The 18341-nt window shown below is 41.8% G+C and overlaps 1 protein-coding gene across 2 annotated transcripts in view; it reads right to left on the minus strand.

Moving 5' to 3' along the window:
• The window catches only part of F5 (coagulation factor V), a 67915-nt gene that overhangs the window by 32328 nt on the left and 17246 nt on the right, over positions 1-18341 (minus strand). For both annotated transcript variants that reach the window (XR_004279979.1, XM_032317457.1), the window contains exons 4-7: positions 11749-11961; positions 7752-7895; positions 3896-4117; positions 2351-2516 (exon numbers count right to left, since the gene is read on the minus strand). Coding sequence is in view for 1 of the 2 variants with exons in the window: in XM_032317457.1 (XP_032173348.1) it covers positions 2351-2516; positions 3896-4117; positions 7752-7895; positions 11749-11961 (745 nt within the window). In the remaining variant the exon portion in view is untranslated. The remainder of the gene's footprint in view (positions 1-2350; positions 2517-3895; positions 4118-7751; positions 7896-11748; positions 11962-18341) is intronic.

Here is an 18341-nt window from a genome sequence, read left to right on the forward strand (position 1 = left end):
CGCTGAGCAGAGAGCCCGATGCGGGGCTCAATCCCAGGACCCTGGGATCATGACCTGAGCCGAAGGCAGAGGCTTTAACCCACTGAGCCACCCAGGCGTCCCCCTGATTTCATTTCTTTGCCTACCTGTCCTCTTGTCCCTCACTTAAGATAATTGTTTTTGAATTTTTGTCAGACAATTTGTAGATCTCGATTTCTTTCACATTGATTATTTGAGCTTTATTAGTTTCCTTTGATGGTGTCATTTTTGCCTGATTTTTTGTGATTCGTGTAGCCTTGTATTCATGTACATTTGAAGGAGTAAACACCTTCTTCTGGTCTTTACTGACTGATTTTGTCAGGTAAAGACCTTCTCCTGTCAAGTCTCTGGGCTGCTGGGATTGCCTCTGTGATCACAGCTGAGTGAAGCTGGAACCAGGTCATGTGGCTGCTTCTGAACCTAGAGTGGCATCTGTGGTTAGTGGGCCTTTTACCAGGGGGTCAGGCGGGCATGGATCCTGTCTAGTCTCTGGGCAGATACGACTGTCTCTAGGACCTTGGTCAGTAGAGCTAGTGCTGGGATAGTGGCTTATTTCAAGGTTTATAGTGGAGTCTGGAAATGGCAGTGCTGTTATTAGGTTTTTTGATGGGTGTGGCTCCCATCTGGTCCTTGAGAAGGTTCCCATCAGGTCATTGGGTATATCCCTTGGTGGGCAAGACCGCAGTTGGGAGAGCTGGAGCTGGGTTACAGTGATGCTTCAAGATTTGCAGTGGGACCGAGGTCTGCAGACCAGCCTCCTGGGGCATGGATGGGTGGGATTTCCTGAAAGTCCCTGAGCTGGCAGGACTATTCCAGGGCTGGAGCTGGTTACAGGGCCACTTTAAGATCCATACACCATCCAAGTTCTGTAGGCCACCCTTCAGGGTCATGGTCAGGTGTGACTTCCGGGTCCTTTGGCTAATGATGCTGGTGTCAAGACCAAGGTCAAGTGGGGCAGTAGCTGAATCCATAATGGGACAAGGTTGCTTCCAAGTTTGTAGCTGGGAGCACCATCAGTGAATGTACCATCTAAGCATGACGTGCCTTCTCAAAATATCCTTCCTTGGTCTTGGCTTCTTTTAGGAAGGTCTTGCAATTTCTCAAATCTACCTGGATCCCAAAGCTGTCACAGAAGTACTTTTGTTTGTGGATAGCTGTCAAATTACTCTTGCTGTGGAGGAATATGGACAGGGGACCTCCTCTTCTGCCATTTTTACTTCTCTTGACCTCTTAATCTAATAACATAACTTGGAGAACTTTTTATACTAGTATATAGGGAGTGTTTACATCCTTTTTTGAAAACAGATGCATAGTAGTCCATCATATGGATGTGTTATAATTTGTTAAATTCATTTCCTACTGAAGGACATTTCAGGTTGTTTTCAAACCATTGCCACTACTCACAGTGTAGCAGTAAATATCCAGTACATACATCACTTCATATGTGAACGATACACCTACATAGCAAATTCCCAGAGTACAACTGCTGGGTCCGAGGACACACGCATTTATCACTGTGAGCACGTGTGTTTGTAATGGCGATACCTATTGTCGAATCGTCCTCTTGACTGGCTGCATCAGCTTATTGTCCCACTAACAATGTATGATAGCACTTTCTCCTACAGCCTAGCCAACAGATTATGTCAGCAGGTTTTGTGAGTCTGTGAGCTGGAAAATAATGTCTCAGTGGAGTTTAATTTGCACTTCTCTTATTGTGAGTGAACTTGAATATTTTTCAAGTGTTAAGGTTATTTGAATTTCCAAATCTCTTACTCTCTCTGACATCTTTTCTAATCTACAGAATAAAATAAAAGCTGTTTCTAACTTGGAGAGTTAAAGTAAAACTCATAGTAAATGTTTCACATGGTGCTTGGCAATAGCAAGCATCCAAAAAGTGGGTAGTGCTATTACTAGTAAGACTGTTGCTGCTGCTGCTACTACTACTCCTACTGTTACTACTGTTACTACTACTACTGCTGTTGCTGCTGCTGCTACTGCTACTACTATTATTGTTACTACTACTACTACTATTGTTACTCCTCCTCCTCCTCCTCCTCCTACTGTTACTACTGTTACTACTACTACTGTTGCTGCTGCTGCTGCTACTACTACTACTACTATTATTGTTACTACTACTACTACTACTACTACTGTTCCTACTCTCATGCTGCTGAGTTCCCATGGGGAGTTTAGAGTAATTCCAGATTGATTTGGACAAAGAGAGCTGAAACCAATGCATGTATACCCCTGAGAGCAGTCAACTCATGGCATTTCACCCCATGCTTCTAAGACCCCTGAACCTTCACCCAGTGGTAAGAACCCCAGAACTCACTTGTCCATATTCACTGGTATTACAGGTGCATAGTCCCAGATGACTTCCTCCGCAGCAATGAAGTATTCCCACCTCTTCATGTGACGCCTCTGGTCACGAGTTAGTTTCTTAGGATTCCTGGTTTTCTTCGCACAGTTTTTAATGTCAATGTGAGCCTGCATCCCAGCTGAATTAGAATACAAAGGCAATGAAAGGATTTGAGAGAAGAAATTACGGCCAATCCAAATGTCTATCTTTTAAATAAATTTGTGGAAGATTTAAGTAATTACAGCAAAAGTGCTGCTTAGACAACTTCTGGACATTTTGGTCCGCAGCTCTTTCAGTACCATAGAGAAAGGGGTAAGAATTAAAAGCAAAGGAAAGAGAAGATGGGTTAAAGAAAAAACATGAAAAGATTGCATTTCTTTCAGAGGAAAAAAAATGTAATTTCCAGATCCTTAAAATCTTATGACTTAAGTCTTGTTGAGTTCTCATTTTTCCCATCATCTGTCCCTTTATTTGTAGAATGGAGATAATGCAAGCACGTACTATATAAAATTATTGTTAAGAATTAAACAAGTTAATATACATATTGCTTAATGTCAATGATGATAGTTTTGCTGTTGTTGTTTTATTATTATTGGGGACTCTACCAAGGGTATTGTGACAATTTCATGACTTTGAATATAATTTTGACTGCTCAGTGCAAACAGAAAACAAAATGATCCCACTGAAGTGTCTCTTTCTTATGTGTCTGGCTTTTACATACATTGTTTTGGTAAGAAAATTATTTCCTGTAGTGATATCACTTACTTACATTTTGGTCTCTATTGACACAGACCCTCTTCCCAAAAGTTTTATTTATTATTTTTATTATTTATTTACGCATTTATTTATTATTAACATATTATGTATTATTTGTTTCAGGGGTATTTCCAACAGTTTTCAAGCAACAATGTGTAATAGAACAATTAGTTATTTTGTTTACAAGATACCATGTAACAACCTGGGCTGACTCTTTTTCCCACCAAAACTTACCGATGTTCCTTAAAGTCCACTCCTTAGCTAGTTAAATACTATGCTTTTTCTATTCAGCATACATCCAGTGGGTTACTCTTTGTGCCAGGCTTTGTGTCCACCTTCTTATAAAAGATAATTTTTCCATGTTCGATCTTCTGCGCTTTCTGTAACTTAGTGCTTCCATAAATTTACAGATGTTTGATTTGTTCTAGCACTTAGGTTTTTTTCTTTAGCTGAATACTAAGTAGCCCAAAGAAGAATAACTCTATGTATGCATTTAATTCCTTCCCTTTTTCTCCTTTTGAGGAAGTAGACCCTTTTTCAGCTTTTGCCTCATTTTAGGAAATCTTTGTCAATTCCTCCACTTCCTCTATTCCAACGAACGTGTTAAAGTCTAAGCGCAGAATAATGAAATTCTGTTCTCAGGACGAAGGCACTATGTCTGGAGCATGGGTGGCTTGAAAAGGCAAAGGAGAATGAGGGAATTTGTGCTGGGGATGGAAAGATCCTATACTCACAAGTAAAACTGTTGGAAGAATTTCTTACCTTGAAAATGTCTTGGGACGAGAGAAGATATGATCCACTTTCCCTCTGGGCTCATAGTCATGTTTGCAGTAGTGGATGTAGCACTGACAAGGGTGATAGCCGAGATCTTATGATGATTCTGCTCCAAGACCTGGCCGTTGAAATGAATGGAGAACAGCTCTGGGCCAGAACTCATTCCGATCAGATGCCAACTAACCTGGTCATGGGCGCAAACTGTGATGTCTGAGAGAGGGAAGCGGGGAACAACAGGCAGTCAGCGCTCTGTAACGAACAACTCACTCACCAGGTACGGACTGAGCACCTGCTGTGCATCAGCCATGGTTTCTGGGGGTACAGACCACCCTCCTGCTGTGCCTCCTGCCCTGGCAGCACGGACATCGGAGTGCTGGGCAAACAAGCAATCACAGCTCACGGCAATGACTGGTGCTCGAGAGCCAACAACAGAGCCTGGAGATGAGCAAAGTTAGCTCAGAAACACAAGGATTGATTGCTAAGGGATTAAGCCAAGGAGGGAACCACGTAGGTCACCAACCATCCTGGTCTACGTGGTATTGAGGAGTTTCCCAGGGTGCAGGATTTTCAGTGTTGAAACTGGGAAAGCCGTCTGAAAGCCTGGGCAATTGGTCATTCTAGAATCAATTTGTGCTCAGCCGGAAGGCGTCACCGGAACCTGCTGAGTTCAGGGGTCTAATCAGGTCTAATCAGGTAAGGCTGAGTTCAGGGGTCTAATCCTCTCAGCTGGACAGAGGTCAAAGCTCTGCCTACGGGAAAGATGTGAAGAGGCTTTAGGAATTCTTGATTGCTTCTTTAACCACCTGTTGATTGTTTAAATGACAATGCAGTGAATTACTCTGTGGGGTATAGACTCTCCTTAAATGCAATGGACAAATTTCCACTATGCTAGGCCACGAGGAGCACTGAGTGGATGAAGTAATGGAAACAGAATAAAAGCTGAGTTTCGTTCCTTCTTTGTGCTCACGGTAACTGGGGAAATGCTAATGTGCTCGGTGGGAGATTCCAACCATAGCCCCCATCCTTGGCTTGGGTTTTGAATTTCAGATTCATAGCCCTTAGATACTACATTATGGAGCTGAGAATCAGTCCCTTACCTACAGAGAGGCTGAGGAGCTTGTATTTTTTAGGAGACCACTGTAACCTGGCGGGGATTCCTAAATCATGGGTGAGAACAAGAAGCTAGAACCTGCGAGCAAGAAGCTAGAAGGTAGGAGGCTTTGACAAAAGTGTTTATGTACTCCAAAGAAATTCTTACACTGGATTAAGCATTTAACATATCTGTATTAGCATTTGTCTTATTGACTTAATTTACCTTGCTCCATGAGGCAATTGTGAAGCGTCAACTTTTCTATTTCTACTAACGACAGCCCCCTATCCTGCCTCTCTTAAGTCCCAACTACTCTTTTTGACTATAAATTCATAAACTCTATGACCTGATCAAGTTATTAATTTTTTGTATAGGACTTGCTTTTGTATGACTTCTATACATTTAGAGAAATATAAAATGTAAATACAGAAATTACAGAAATGATTCACTCTGCCAGGACACAGATACAATGTGTCTTTGACTCTAAGCATTATAGCACTGGCAATGTCTTTTATATGTAAGAAACTTCCTAACAATCTCTGCCCAAGGATGGATGGCTAATCCATTTTTGTAAATAGGCACATTGAGACAATTAACTATCAAGGACCACACCAAGCTAGAGAGGTGAGCAAGGCTTGACTCCGATCTCCTAAGACAGACGTCAATTGACGAAGTTTTGGGGACTCTGAGTAACAACCAGAGTCATCTGAGTACATCTGTATTAAACCAGGTGGGAAGGGAGAGCCAAATGAAATAGAATACAATTTAAAAATGAAGTCCAGATCTCAACCTTGGACAAGTTTTGTCTTTAGGAAGTAAGCCAGTTGCGATTGTCAAATACAGAGAATGGCCTCTGAGAAGCTTAGTGTTATGGAGTATGAAATTATTTAATAAAATAATGTTTTCATTTTTCCGTTCTTTTTCCTCAGGGTCTTTGGTTCTAAGTCATTTCTATCAGAGAGATGGAAGAAGTCTGGATGGGAGTCAGTTTTGTTGTTTTTCTTTCTCTCTCTCTCTTTAAAGGTTTTATTTATTTATTGGTCAGAGAGCGAGCACACACATGAGCAGGCAGAGTGGCAGGCAGAGGCGGAGAGAGAAGCAGGCTCCCTGATGCGGGCTCGATCCCAGGACCCTGGGATCATGACCTGAGCCGAAGGCAGATGCTTAACCCACTGAGCCACCCAGGAGCCCCTGTTTTTCTCTTAAGAGTTGCTATGATTTTGCTTTTCCACAAGAGGCTCCATGAAAACAGAGAGTGAACGTCCTACACGCCATTGGGCATCACTCATCCATTGCCTTTTGAAACCTCCTAGTATTTTTGTATGTGGCGTATTTCTCCTGATCTACTCATCCCCACTCCTTGCATTCTTTTTGTTGATGCTTCCTGCTAGGGATCGACCTTGAATTTGTATTTTGTAGGGCTTTCTCTGTGGAGGAAGGCATGGTCATCATGCAGAAGAACCACAGAACTCACTGAAGGAAAGACTGAGCTTGTATCTTGCAGGTCTTCCTAGAGGCACAGGGCAAGGTGGAACCTGCTCACACCCCTACATCCCGTGCATTAGCTGCACACTCTTTCTCTATAGAAGACTGATGAGTCGCTGACCTCTGAAACCAATAATACATTACGTGTTAATTGAATTTAAATAAAAATTTTTGAAAAGAAAAAAGAAAAAATTTCTCCATATATGCATCTTTTCTCAAAATAATACTTTGACAAGTGAACAGCCATGAATTTGGCAAATGATAACAATATACTCTTCTGAAGAATGTTCTAGAAATGCTTTCTTGGATCTCAAGGCCTCTCATGAATCAAGAGTCCAAGTAGGGCAGCATTTGTACATGTGCTCCATCTCTATATTTGACCTCTTAAATACTTAAGTTGCCCTGCTGGGGGGCTTCTGTTACCCTTTCAGACACCATTAGTTCAAAGTCTAGAGCTGCATGTCCGAGATGGTTGTCGCTTACTGAACATGGAATGAGGTGTACTATCAGCGTAAAGTGTGCTGAATTTCAGAGATTTAGTATAAAGAGAAAGAATGTAAAACTATCTCACAAATAACTTTATACTGATCCTAAGTTAAAATGATAACATTTTGGATATATTGGGTCAAATAAAATAGTGTCAACATAAAAAAAATTCCCAAGGGCGCTTGGTTGGCTCAGTGGGTTAGAGCCTCTGCCTTCGGCCCAGGTCATGATTTCAGGGTCCTGGAATAGAGCCCTGCGTCAGGCTCTCTGCTTGGCGGGGAGCCTGCTTCCTCCTCTCTCTCTCTGCCTGCCTCTCTGCCTACTTGTGGTCTCTGTCTGCCAAATAAATAAATAAAATGTTTAAAAAAAAAAAAAGCCCAAATCCAACACAAAACAAAGAACAGATGATGGGATCTTGAGACCCACTTAAGTGGATTACATTATCTTTCTGACCAGGAGTTGAAAAATAGTGTGTATGGGGGTGCCTGGGTGGCTCAGTGGGTTAAAGCCTCTGCCTTCGACTCGGGTCATGATCCCAGCATCCTGGGGTCGAGTCCCACATCGGGCTCTCTGCTCAGCAGGAAGCCCGTTCCCCCCCCCCTCTGCCTGCCTCTCTGCCTGCTTGTGATCTCTGTCTGTTAAATAAACAAATAAAAATCTTAAAAAAGAAAAGAAAAATAGTGTGTATGAGTTTGGTCAACTTCTGTAGGACTTCAAGAAACACAACGGACCAAAGGCACTGATGACTCCGCTGTGGCTGGATGGCATCTGGCCACATGTTACCTGGCATTGTTCCGTTCACATAGCCATTGACTGTGTACATTAAAGACGATGACGGGCTCCAGCTCTTGCTTTCATCAAACACAGCAAACATCAGCACATGTTGCTTGTCAAACATCTTCTGAACCCCGTTGTCAGTGAGGGCACCTGTGAAAGGAAGAACATACTTTTTAATAGCATCCCAGACAGAAGACTCTCACTAGGTACTCAAAGACAGCAAAAAACTTAAGGCAAACAGTCAATCATGATGATAACTTTAAGAAGTTCTTATTTTAAAAAATAGTATCTTGGGGCCCCTGGGTAACTCAGTTGATTAAGCAGCTGACTCCTGATGTCGGCTCAGGTCAGGATCTCAGGGTCCAGAGATCAAGCCCCACATTGGGCTCCACACTCGACACAGAGTCTGCCTGAGATTCTCCCCACTCTGTCTGCCCCTCCGCCAACTCACACGCACACACACACTCTCTCTCTCTGAAAGAAATAAATAGATATTTATTTATTTATTTATTTATTTTAATTTTTTATTTTTTATAAACATATGTTTTTATCCCCAGGGGTACAGGTCTGTGAATCACCAGGTTTACACACTTCAGCACTCACCAAAGCACATACCCTCCCCAATGTCCATAACCCCACCCCCCCTTCTCCCAACCCCCCTCCCCCCAGCAACCCTCAGTTTGTTTTGTGAGATTAAGAGTCACTTATGGTTTGTCCCCCTCCCAATCCCATCTTGTTTCATTTATTCTTCTCCTACCCACTTAAGCCCCCATGTTGCATCACCACTTCCTCATATCAGGGAGATCATATGATAGTTGTCTTTCTCTGCTTGACTTATTTCGCTAAGCATGATATGCTCTAGTTCCATCCATGTTGTCGCAAATGGCAAGATTTCATTTCTTTTGATGGCTGCGTAGTATTCCGTTGTGTATATATACCACATCTTCTTGATCCATTCATCTGTTGATGGACATCTAGGTTCTTTCCATAGTTTGGCTATTGTGGACATTGCTGCTATAAACATTCGGGTGCACGTGCCCCTTTGGATCACTACGTTTGTATCTTTAGGGTAAATACCCAATAGTGCAATTGCTGGGTCATAGGGCAGTTCTATTTTCAACATTTTGAGGAACCTCCATGCTGTTTTCCAGAGTGGCTGCACCAGCTTGCATTCCCACCAACAGTGTAGGAGAGTTCCCCCTTTCTCCGCATCCTCGCCAGCATCTGTCATTTCCTGACTTGTTTATTTTAGCCATTCTGACTGGTGTGAAGTGATATCTCATTGTGGTTTTGATTTGTATTTCCCTGATGCCGAGTGATATGGAGCACTTTTTCATGTGTCTGTTGGCCATCTGGATGTCTTCTTTGCAGAAATGTCTGTTCATGTCCTCTGCCCATTTCTTGATTGGATTATTTGTTCTTTGGGTGTTGAGTTTGCTAAGTTCTTTATAGATTCTGGACACTAGTCCTTTATCTGATATGTCGTTTGCAAATATCTTCTCCCATTCTGTCAGTTGTCTTTTGATTTTGTTAACTGTTTCCTTTGCTGTGCAAAAGCTTTTGATCTTGATGAAATCCCAATAGTTCATTTTTGCCCTTGCTTCCCTTGCCTTTGGCGATGTTCCTAGGAAGATATTGCTGCGGCTGAGGTCGAAGAGGTTGCTGCCTGTGTTCTCCTCAAGGATTTTGATGGATTCCTTTCGCACATTGGGGTCCTTTATCCATTTTGAGTCTATTTTTGTGTGTGGTGTAAGGAAATGGTCCAATTTCATTTTTCTGCATGTGGCTGTCCAATTTTCCCAGCACCATTTATTGAAGAGGCTGTCTTTTTTCCATTGGACATTCTTTCCTGCTTTGTCGAAGATTAGTTGACTGTAGAGTTGAGGGTCTATTTCTGGGCTCTCTATTCTGTTCCATTGATCTATGTGTCTGTTTTTGTGCCAGTACCATGCTGTCTTGATGATGACAGCTTTGTAATAGAGCTTGAAGTCCGGAATTGTGATGCCACCAACGTTGGCTTTCTTTTTCAATATCCCTTTGGCTATTCGAGGTCTTTTCTGGTTCCATATAAATTTTAGAATTATTTGTTCCATTTCTTTGAAAAAGATGGATGGTACTTTGATAGGAATTACATTAAATGTGTAGATTGCTTTAGGTAGCATAGACATTTTCACAATATTTATTCTTCCAATCCAGGAGCAAGATACCTAGGAATAAACCTAACCAAAGAGGCACAGAATCTATACTCAGAAAACTATAAAGTACTCATGAAAGAAATTGAGGAAGACACAAAGAAATGGAAAAATGTTCCATGCTCCTGGATTGGAAGAATAAATTATTTATTTATTTATTTATTTATTTTTATTTATTTGACAGGCAGAGAGAGCACAGGCAGGGGGAGGAGTGAGAGAGGGAGAAGCAGGCTTCCCACTGAGCAGGGAGCCTGATGAGAAGCTCAAACTCAAGACCCTGGGATTACACCCTGAGCTGGAGGCAGATGTTTAACTGACTGAGCCACCCAGGTGCCCCAACAAATAAAGCTTTAAAAAGTAGCATCTCTATCAAGTAATAGTGATCGGGGGCTTACTAAAATCCTAGTGCCACAGTAAGGATTTTCTCTGACATCTCATAGCCTTGAGGAATGGGATTTAGAGGTAAACTTGACCAGGCACGAAGAAAACACATGTGATGATGGTCAGGACTTTAGTGAAAGTACTCATTTTCTTGAGTGTCAAGAGGCCAATGAACAGGGACTTCAGCTCAGCAGGCAAGGCACCCTCCGAGTCCCACACAGCCACCTTGCTTGAACGTGTGATGAGGCATTAAAGAATTTGTGGAGGTCAAGGTTAGTCCATTCTCTCAGCTGAGAAAGGCAGCTGACAGTAAATGAAAGTAAAATGAAGTAAGAGCTTCTTATAAATTTGAATTTTTTTCAGTGTCACCACAGTATTTTTATATACCAGGCAATGCAAATGTGTATTTGTGCAGTGAGTAAATGAATTAGGAATGTGTGTATGTGTGTATGTATGGACAGGGGGCAAGTCTATCACATCATTTCCCACAGTGTAGTTTATTGTGGTTGTTTATGTTTTAATTAACATACAGTGTACTATTTGCTTCAGGGGTACAGGTCTGTGAATCGTCAGGCTTACACGTCACAGCACTCACCTAGCACAGACCCTTCCCAGTGTCCTTCCCCAGCCACCCCATCCCTATCCTGCCACCCCCCAGCAACCCTCGGTTTGTTCCCTGAGATCAAGAGTCTTTGTGGTTTGTCTTCCTCTCTGGTTTTGTCTTGTCTCACTTTTCCCTCCCTTCCTCTATGATCCTCTGTCTTGTTTCTCAAATTCCTCATATCGGTGAGATTATATAATTCTCTTTCTCTGATTGACTTATTTTGCTCAGCATAATACCCTCTAGTTCCATCCACATTGTTGCAAATGGCAAGATTTCATTTCTTTTGATGGCTGCATAGTATTCCATTGTGTATACATACCACATCTTCTTTATCCATTCATCTGTTGATGGACATCCAGGCTCTTTCCATAGTTTGGCTATTGCGGACATTGCTGCTATAAACATTCGGATGCACGTGCCCATTTGGATACCTATATTTGTATCTTTAGGGTAAATACCAGTAGTGCGATTGTTGGGTCGTATGTTAAATTTCTTTCCAAGTACTCTCAGCAATATATAGGATGTATACTTTCAAAAAGACTTGGCCTTGAGGTAAATGTTAGAGATCTTATGGACCTGGTATCAGAACATACTCTCAGACAGGGATTTACTTGGGAGAGTCTCCCAGGACTGAGAAAAAAGAAGGATTAGAAGAAACAGGAATATTCCAACCCTCAAATACCAATGTGAGCAAGGATCTGGTTTCTGTGCTTCTCCCTTTGATTTACAGAAAGGTTCCAAGATTCTCCCAATTCTCATTTCATTATAGTATACCTTACCATTTCAATTTTAGTTGTTGCCCTCTCGCTCTCTTTTTTTTCCTTACCTTTCTTACAAATGAGCAGAGGTCCAATCAGCCCAGAGTTGAAGTCCTGTATCAGATTCTCATAGGAGTAATAGATGTGTGTAAGGCACGGAGGGTCATCGTGTGTGGGTCCGCTGCCCTCACTGATCTTCCACTCGTACGTGTATTCCTGGCCCGGAGCTATGGCGTCATCCATCTTCTCCACAGGGAACGTGTGGTCAGAGTAAGAAGCACCTGGAGAAAAAGAGCCATAGAAACACCTGGACAGTCAGTGAGGACAACTTTTTATCATCCTCAAATCTGGGGGAACACAACGTCTCTACAGAGATATCTATGCCTTTCAACAGTGAACCTTCATTATTTGGAAAAATTCACATACGCCCACTTCTATGTCTATGCAATTATAAGGGCTTTGGTCTATGGTGATTTGAAGTGAATCAGAAAGTGACTAGTATATTCAGTAAGGTTTAGAAAGTTCATTTTCTAGGGTATCTAAATGATTAGTATCTAGGTATCATCAGAGAGTTGAATCACTGTTGACCAGAAAATCACCTCAAGCTAGGAGAATGGGTTTTATTTCTATTTTCTCTATAGTGCTTGACAAGATCTCTTTCATTTAATTGCCTGTTAGCATTGGATGTGAGTACACTCAGAGCTTTTTCTATGTTGTTTTGTTTTTCTTCTGTATTTCATATCTTCTCTCCCACCTCTGACAACCCCAGCCCTAGTTCTTCACTTTACCCCCCCATCCTGTGATCACCCCGACGATCCCCAGAGCCTTGGAGCCCAGCTCCCTTACGCCGTCTGGTCACCGCTGGGATTATGAAATGTGTCCACCATCCGACGTTTAGATGTCCTCCTCCCGTCCCCTGCGTGTCTGAAGACCCGCTGTTAACAGTCCCACATATACTCCGGTGTCCTGACCGGTGGGAGAGAAGGAGGGTGTCGAAGCTGGTCTTCCTCACTGAAGGGAGGGAACGGAGATGCGGAAGATGGAGAGACGAGACTTGGGTGCATCTTCAACAGCAAGAGGAAGATGCGGCTAGAGATGGAGCAAGTGAGGTCAGGAAGGGGGAGGTCCGTGTCGTGGACAGCAAATGTGTGAGCCGTGCCTTGTTTACTCAGGCGAGCTTCACGGTCATCAGCCGGTGCAGGAACTTCTCTTGGGGATGCATTTACCTTCTGTTTGGTGCAACAGCTTGATAAATTAGACGTCAAAGGGGAGACCATCAGAGTGGAGACATGGGCCGACAAAAAGGATCGGAAAAAAGGGCTCAGATGTTTAACACGATGGGGTGAAGGCTTTGTGGAAACCGTTCTTACGGAAGTGATTGTGCTTTTTTAAAACAAATGATTAATTTCTCACTCCTGTTCTCTCTTCCTGTTCCTTTTCTTCTCTATTCTTCCCTTTTCCTCTTTTTCTGCCTCCCTCCTTCCTTCCGTCATCTTGACTGAAGTTACGTACAATAAAACCCACCAGTTTTAAGTATACTGCTAGCTGCATTTTGACAGATGTGTAGAGTGGGATGGCTACCCTCGCAATGAAGGTACAGGGCAGTTTTCTTGCTCTGGGAAGTTGCCTTGTGCCATTTCCAGCTAGAACCTTCCCCTGCTCTCTGGGCCAGCAGCTCCCGATCTGCGGTTGTCACTCCTTTCCTCTGTCCTCTGAGGTCACGGAAGCAGAACAATATATCACATACCCTCTTGTGTTACTCATGTTCGTGTGGTGTATCTTCTTCCATCTTCTGCCTTTTCCCATCCTTGTCTTTAAAGTGGATTTCTCAAATTCAGCATAGAGTAAGGTAATTCTTTTTATCTGGGCTTACAATCTCTTAGTTGCAGTGTTCTTCCTGTTTGCTCATAATATAATCACTGATACGGCTGAGTTTAAGTCGACCGTCTTCCTCTTGTTTTCTATTTATCCATCTGGTCTTTATTCCTTTTTCTCTTCTTTCTTGCTTTCTTTTAGATTAATCGAGTATCTCTTTTTATCTCCACTATTATTTTATTAGCTTTTCTTTGTTTTATTAGTGCCTTTGGTTTACAATATATGACTTTAACTTATCGGAGTCTACCTTCAAATAATATGATGCCATTTCACTTGTAAGACACTTGCAATAGTATATTTCCGTTTCTCCTGGTCTTTGTGCTACTGTTCATCATGCATACAGTTTACTTCTGCATATACACTACCCCCCTAATAAATTTTGTTATTTTTGCTTTGAAGTTTAGATGATTGTCTTTTCAACAGATTAAAAATGAGGAAAAACTTTCTCTATGTTTACCCGTTTCTGAAGCCTTTTATTCCTTCTTGTGGATACAAATAGTCTTTTAATATCATTTTTTTTCTGACTAAAAGACTTCCTTTCATGTGTTTTTCTGGACTTCAAGTGGGAAATTACTTCTTATTTCTATGCTTGAGACAGTATTTCTTTTTTCTTATTTTAAATGGATATTTGTGGTACAGAATACTAAGGGGACAAAATGCCCTTCCCCCACTGCACACCAGTACTTTAAAGATATCCCTAATTATCTCCTGGCTTGCATTGTTTCCACTGTCTGCTGTCACTCTTATTTTCATTTTTGGGTCTTTTATTTTCTTTCTTTCTTTTTTTTTTTTTTTTTTTGTTCTGACAACTTTTAACATTTTCTCTTCATCACAGGTCTTTAGTAACTTGATCATGATGTGCTTTGGTAAGGGTTTTCTTCATGTTCCTTCCTCTTGGTTTTGTCAAACTTTTGTAGGTTTATAGCTGTCATCACATTTGGAAAATTTCAGCTTTGATGTCTTCAAATATTTCTTCTGTTTCTCCTCATTCTAGGATTCCAATTACACATATGTGACATCACTGGATATTGTCCCATAGAATACCAATGTCTTGTTCATTTTGTTCAGTCTCTCTTACCTTCATGATTCACCTGGGTAGTTTCCATTGTTATGTATAATATCCCCTGTTAATCTCATCTGGTATAGTCTCCATTGCAGCCATTATATTCATCTGCAGAGTTTCCATTTGTGTGTCCTCATGTCTTCCATCTCTCTCCTCATCATGCTCTGAACATAAGGAGAATCTTCATAATAGCTGTCTGAATGTCTCTGCCGGCCAGTTCTATCATTTATCTCTGGGTCTGTTTCTATTGATTAAGTTTTTTCTTGGCTATGGGTAGTACATTTCCTGCTCCTTCTAATGCTTGTTAATCTTTATTAGCCTTGTGAGTTTTACATATTGGTTGCTGAATTTTGTTGCATTCTTGTAACTAATATGTTACACTGGCACACAGTGAAGAGATGTGAAATTGATTGGATACTTTCAAGTCTTGTTTTTAAAGTTTTATCACCTTCTGAGTAGTCTGCAGTCTGGACTAATTTTATCCAATTTCTGTGCCTTCTGTTGACTTACCTCTACTCAGTGCCCACTTGTTAGGTCTTTTCTTGTTTAATGATGGGAACATAAACTATTTCTCTGTGTGTGGTCCAGGGACTGTTCTGCCTGTTTCTTTCTGGTGGTATTTTCCATACTTTTAATACTCTCCTCACATGCATGTGCAGATCAACACTGAGTTGAAGACCTGACAGCCCTCCATGTAGATTCTTAAGAACTCCTTCTCGTTGTCTGTACCATCCTCTTGAGGATTCCATCCTGCAAATCCAGCCACTTCGGCCTACCAAAAGTCTAAACTCTGTTTCTTTAACTAAAGGACTATTGAATTCTGCCTGGGTTCACCCTCATCGTGCTGTCCTGGAAACTCTCTCCATGCAGTGAGCCTGGGTACACACAGACCCACCTCATTTGTTCTTCTCCTCCGTTGGAGCATTCCCTTGCATCGTCTGTTGTTCAGTGTCTGAAAACTGCTATTTCATATGTTTTGTCTGTCTTTCTGTCTCATTGTTAAGCAAAAGGATGGATACAATCCCTCATTTCCAGAAGCCAAAGCTGAGCTGCTGAATTCCTATACAGATGATTTCATTTTGTAGATTACTAGCTACTGTCGTAGCTAACTGCACATTATCAGGACGAGTCTGGTCTACTCACACTCACGTGAGCTTGCATAGCACCAGCATGTTTGGGCTCTCCAGATGGGAGTGTGGAATAAGGCACAAGCTTCCATCATCAATGAAGCATTTGGGCACAGCAGCAACATGCACCATGTACCGCATGGGGTTCTGAGCACGGAAGCCATAAGACAGGAGAGTTGAGTAGCTATATCTAGATTCACTGACATATCTTCACAGGACAGAGCATCTTTATATGAATGGGAATGAATACAACCAAACTTGAAATGACATGATAGTCATAATATCAGCCTTACAGATAGGAAACAAAGACGGACTTTAATGCTCTTAGAAGCTGACGATTTATTGATGGTGATTACACTGATGGCATATGGAAAAGAAGACTAGATATGGCTGGACCATAAAATCTTGACAGGAGACCGAGTCTGGTTACTATTTGCTCAACACAAATCCAGCTGTATTAATTCATTTGGCAAAACTTTCAAGAGCGTTGCTTTACCCATAAGATAAAGTCCAAGTTTGTTACCATGGCAGCTGAAGTCATTTATGAATTTTCCCAGTCTACCTATCCAGTATCATCTTCTATACCCCTAAGCTGTGCACATTTTATACTCCAACAGCCACCTACTACCTCCAAAATATATATCCCAAGTTTGCACTCTTCCCTGTGTCTCTAATGCCATCACCCTAGGATAAAACTAGACTCCAGAATTAGCCTATTAACTGGTCACTGGGATTCTGGTGCAAGACTACCCTCCCAATCAATTTCTCGACCTGTATACAGAATGATGCCTTTAGACTTTGGATCTTACTTTGCCATACGCCTGTTGAAAATCCTAACCACAGCTGCTTCTTTCACAAAATTTTTAACATGTACCACAAGTCCATATATGATCTACCCCACTTCTCTCTCCAATCTTATTGTGTATGACTTTTCCCCTTGATACTATGTAACACTCTCTGGGGCCACCTTTTAGTTCCCCAAGCCAGCCAAGTTCCGTCCAACCTCAGGTCCTGGCAGATAGCACTGCCTCGGCTTGGCGTGTTCTCCCTCTTTGTCTTTCTTTCGGGTAAATATGTGCTCATCCTTTAGATGTCACCTTAAATACAAGCCTACCCCTTTCCTGGTCTCTAATTGTACTACCTATTTTTTCTTTTACAGAACCTGTGATAATTTATAATTAAGTATGTGTGGCACTGGATGATTTAGTTCATTTTCTCCTACTAAATAATAACAATTTACATCATGCACATTTCTGTCACCAGAAAGTGAGCAACTCAAAGGCAGGTGCTGGATTGTATCTGGCTAATGTCTCTGGTACCTTTCACAGTACCTGGCATGGAGAAGGTGCTCACCGAGTGTATGCTGAATTTCTAAGATTTAAGATCCTGTCAGCTAGAATCAAGGTTATCATGTCTTAGCTCATAGGTGATTAGGAATGCATGGTATTACAACAAATTATATGCCAACATTAACATTATGGAGATAATATATAAGAATCTGAGTTGCTGTCTTTTCTTCTGTTGTTCTTCAAGAACAACACTAAAATGTTGTTCTTGTGACCAAATTTCTGCATAGAATTTGCTGCCCTGAATCCTGGCTACCTCCTTTAGATAAGACAATGACTCTGTGGTCCCCAGTCCTTAAAGGACACATTTTTTTCATTGACTTAGCCTCCTGAATGCTGTAGGCATCTGTGTTGTGACACTTGTGCTAGTGAAAAGCTTAACATGGGATTACACTGTATCTTATTTTTGCCCTCAAAGATAGCTTGACATCGATAACCAGATTGACTATGGGCTGAAATTTCACTCAGATGATGAAAAGGATCTGAATATTAAAAAAGGATCTGGGTGGTTCAGTGGCTTAAGTGGCTACCTGGGTGGTTCAGTGGCTTAAGTGGCTACCTTCGACTCAGGTCGTGATTCCAGGGTCCAGGGATGGAGCCCCTCATCGGGCTCCCTTCTCCGTGGGATGTCTGCTTCCTGCTCTCCTTCTGCCTGCCACTCTGCCTGCTTGTGCTCTGTCAATTAATAAAATCTTTAAAGAAGTAAAAAAGGGTCTGACTATTAAGGTGTAGAGAAATTTTTTAAAAAATATTTTATTTATTTATTTGACAGAGAGAGACACAGTGAGAGAGGGAACACAAGCAGGGTGTGGGAGAGGAAGAAGCAGGCTTTCCGCTGAGCAGGGAGCCTGATGCGGGGCTCGATCCCAGGACCCTGGGACCATGACCTGAGCCAAAGGCAGACGCATAATGACTGGGCCATCCAGGTGCCCCCAGGAGTTGAGAAATTTTAAAAGTTTGAACAGTTTCCCGAGAGTAATAATATTATTTCAGTCTAAATGGAAAAGAAAAAAAGAGTGTATAAGGAAGAGTCTCTGCTAACAAATAGGAAGGATTATCTCTGGGAAGTTACAAAATAATTCTAGAAGCAAAGGACAAACAGGTCTGATAAGGAGAGTTGCCCTCTTGTCTACTGACTGGACCTGGCATGGCGAGTTGTTGACTAGAGCTAACTCCAACCAAGCACAATGGCCCTGATTCAATGTTCCTGATTCTTGGCCTCATGAAGTTAGAAAATGGTGTTTCTGGAC

The sequence above is a fragment of the Mustela erminea genome, chromosome 17, assembly GCF_009829155.1.
Source record: "Mustela erminea isolate mMusErm1 chromosome 17, mMusErm1.Pri, whole genome shotgun sequence".
Lineage (NCBI taxonomy): Eukaryota > Metazoa > Chordata > Mammalia > Carnivora > Mustelidae > Mustela > Mustela erminea.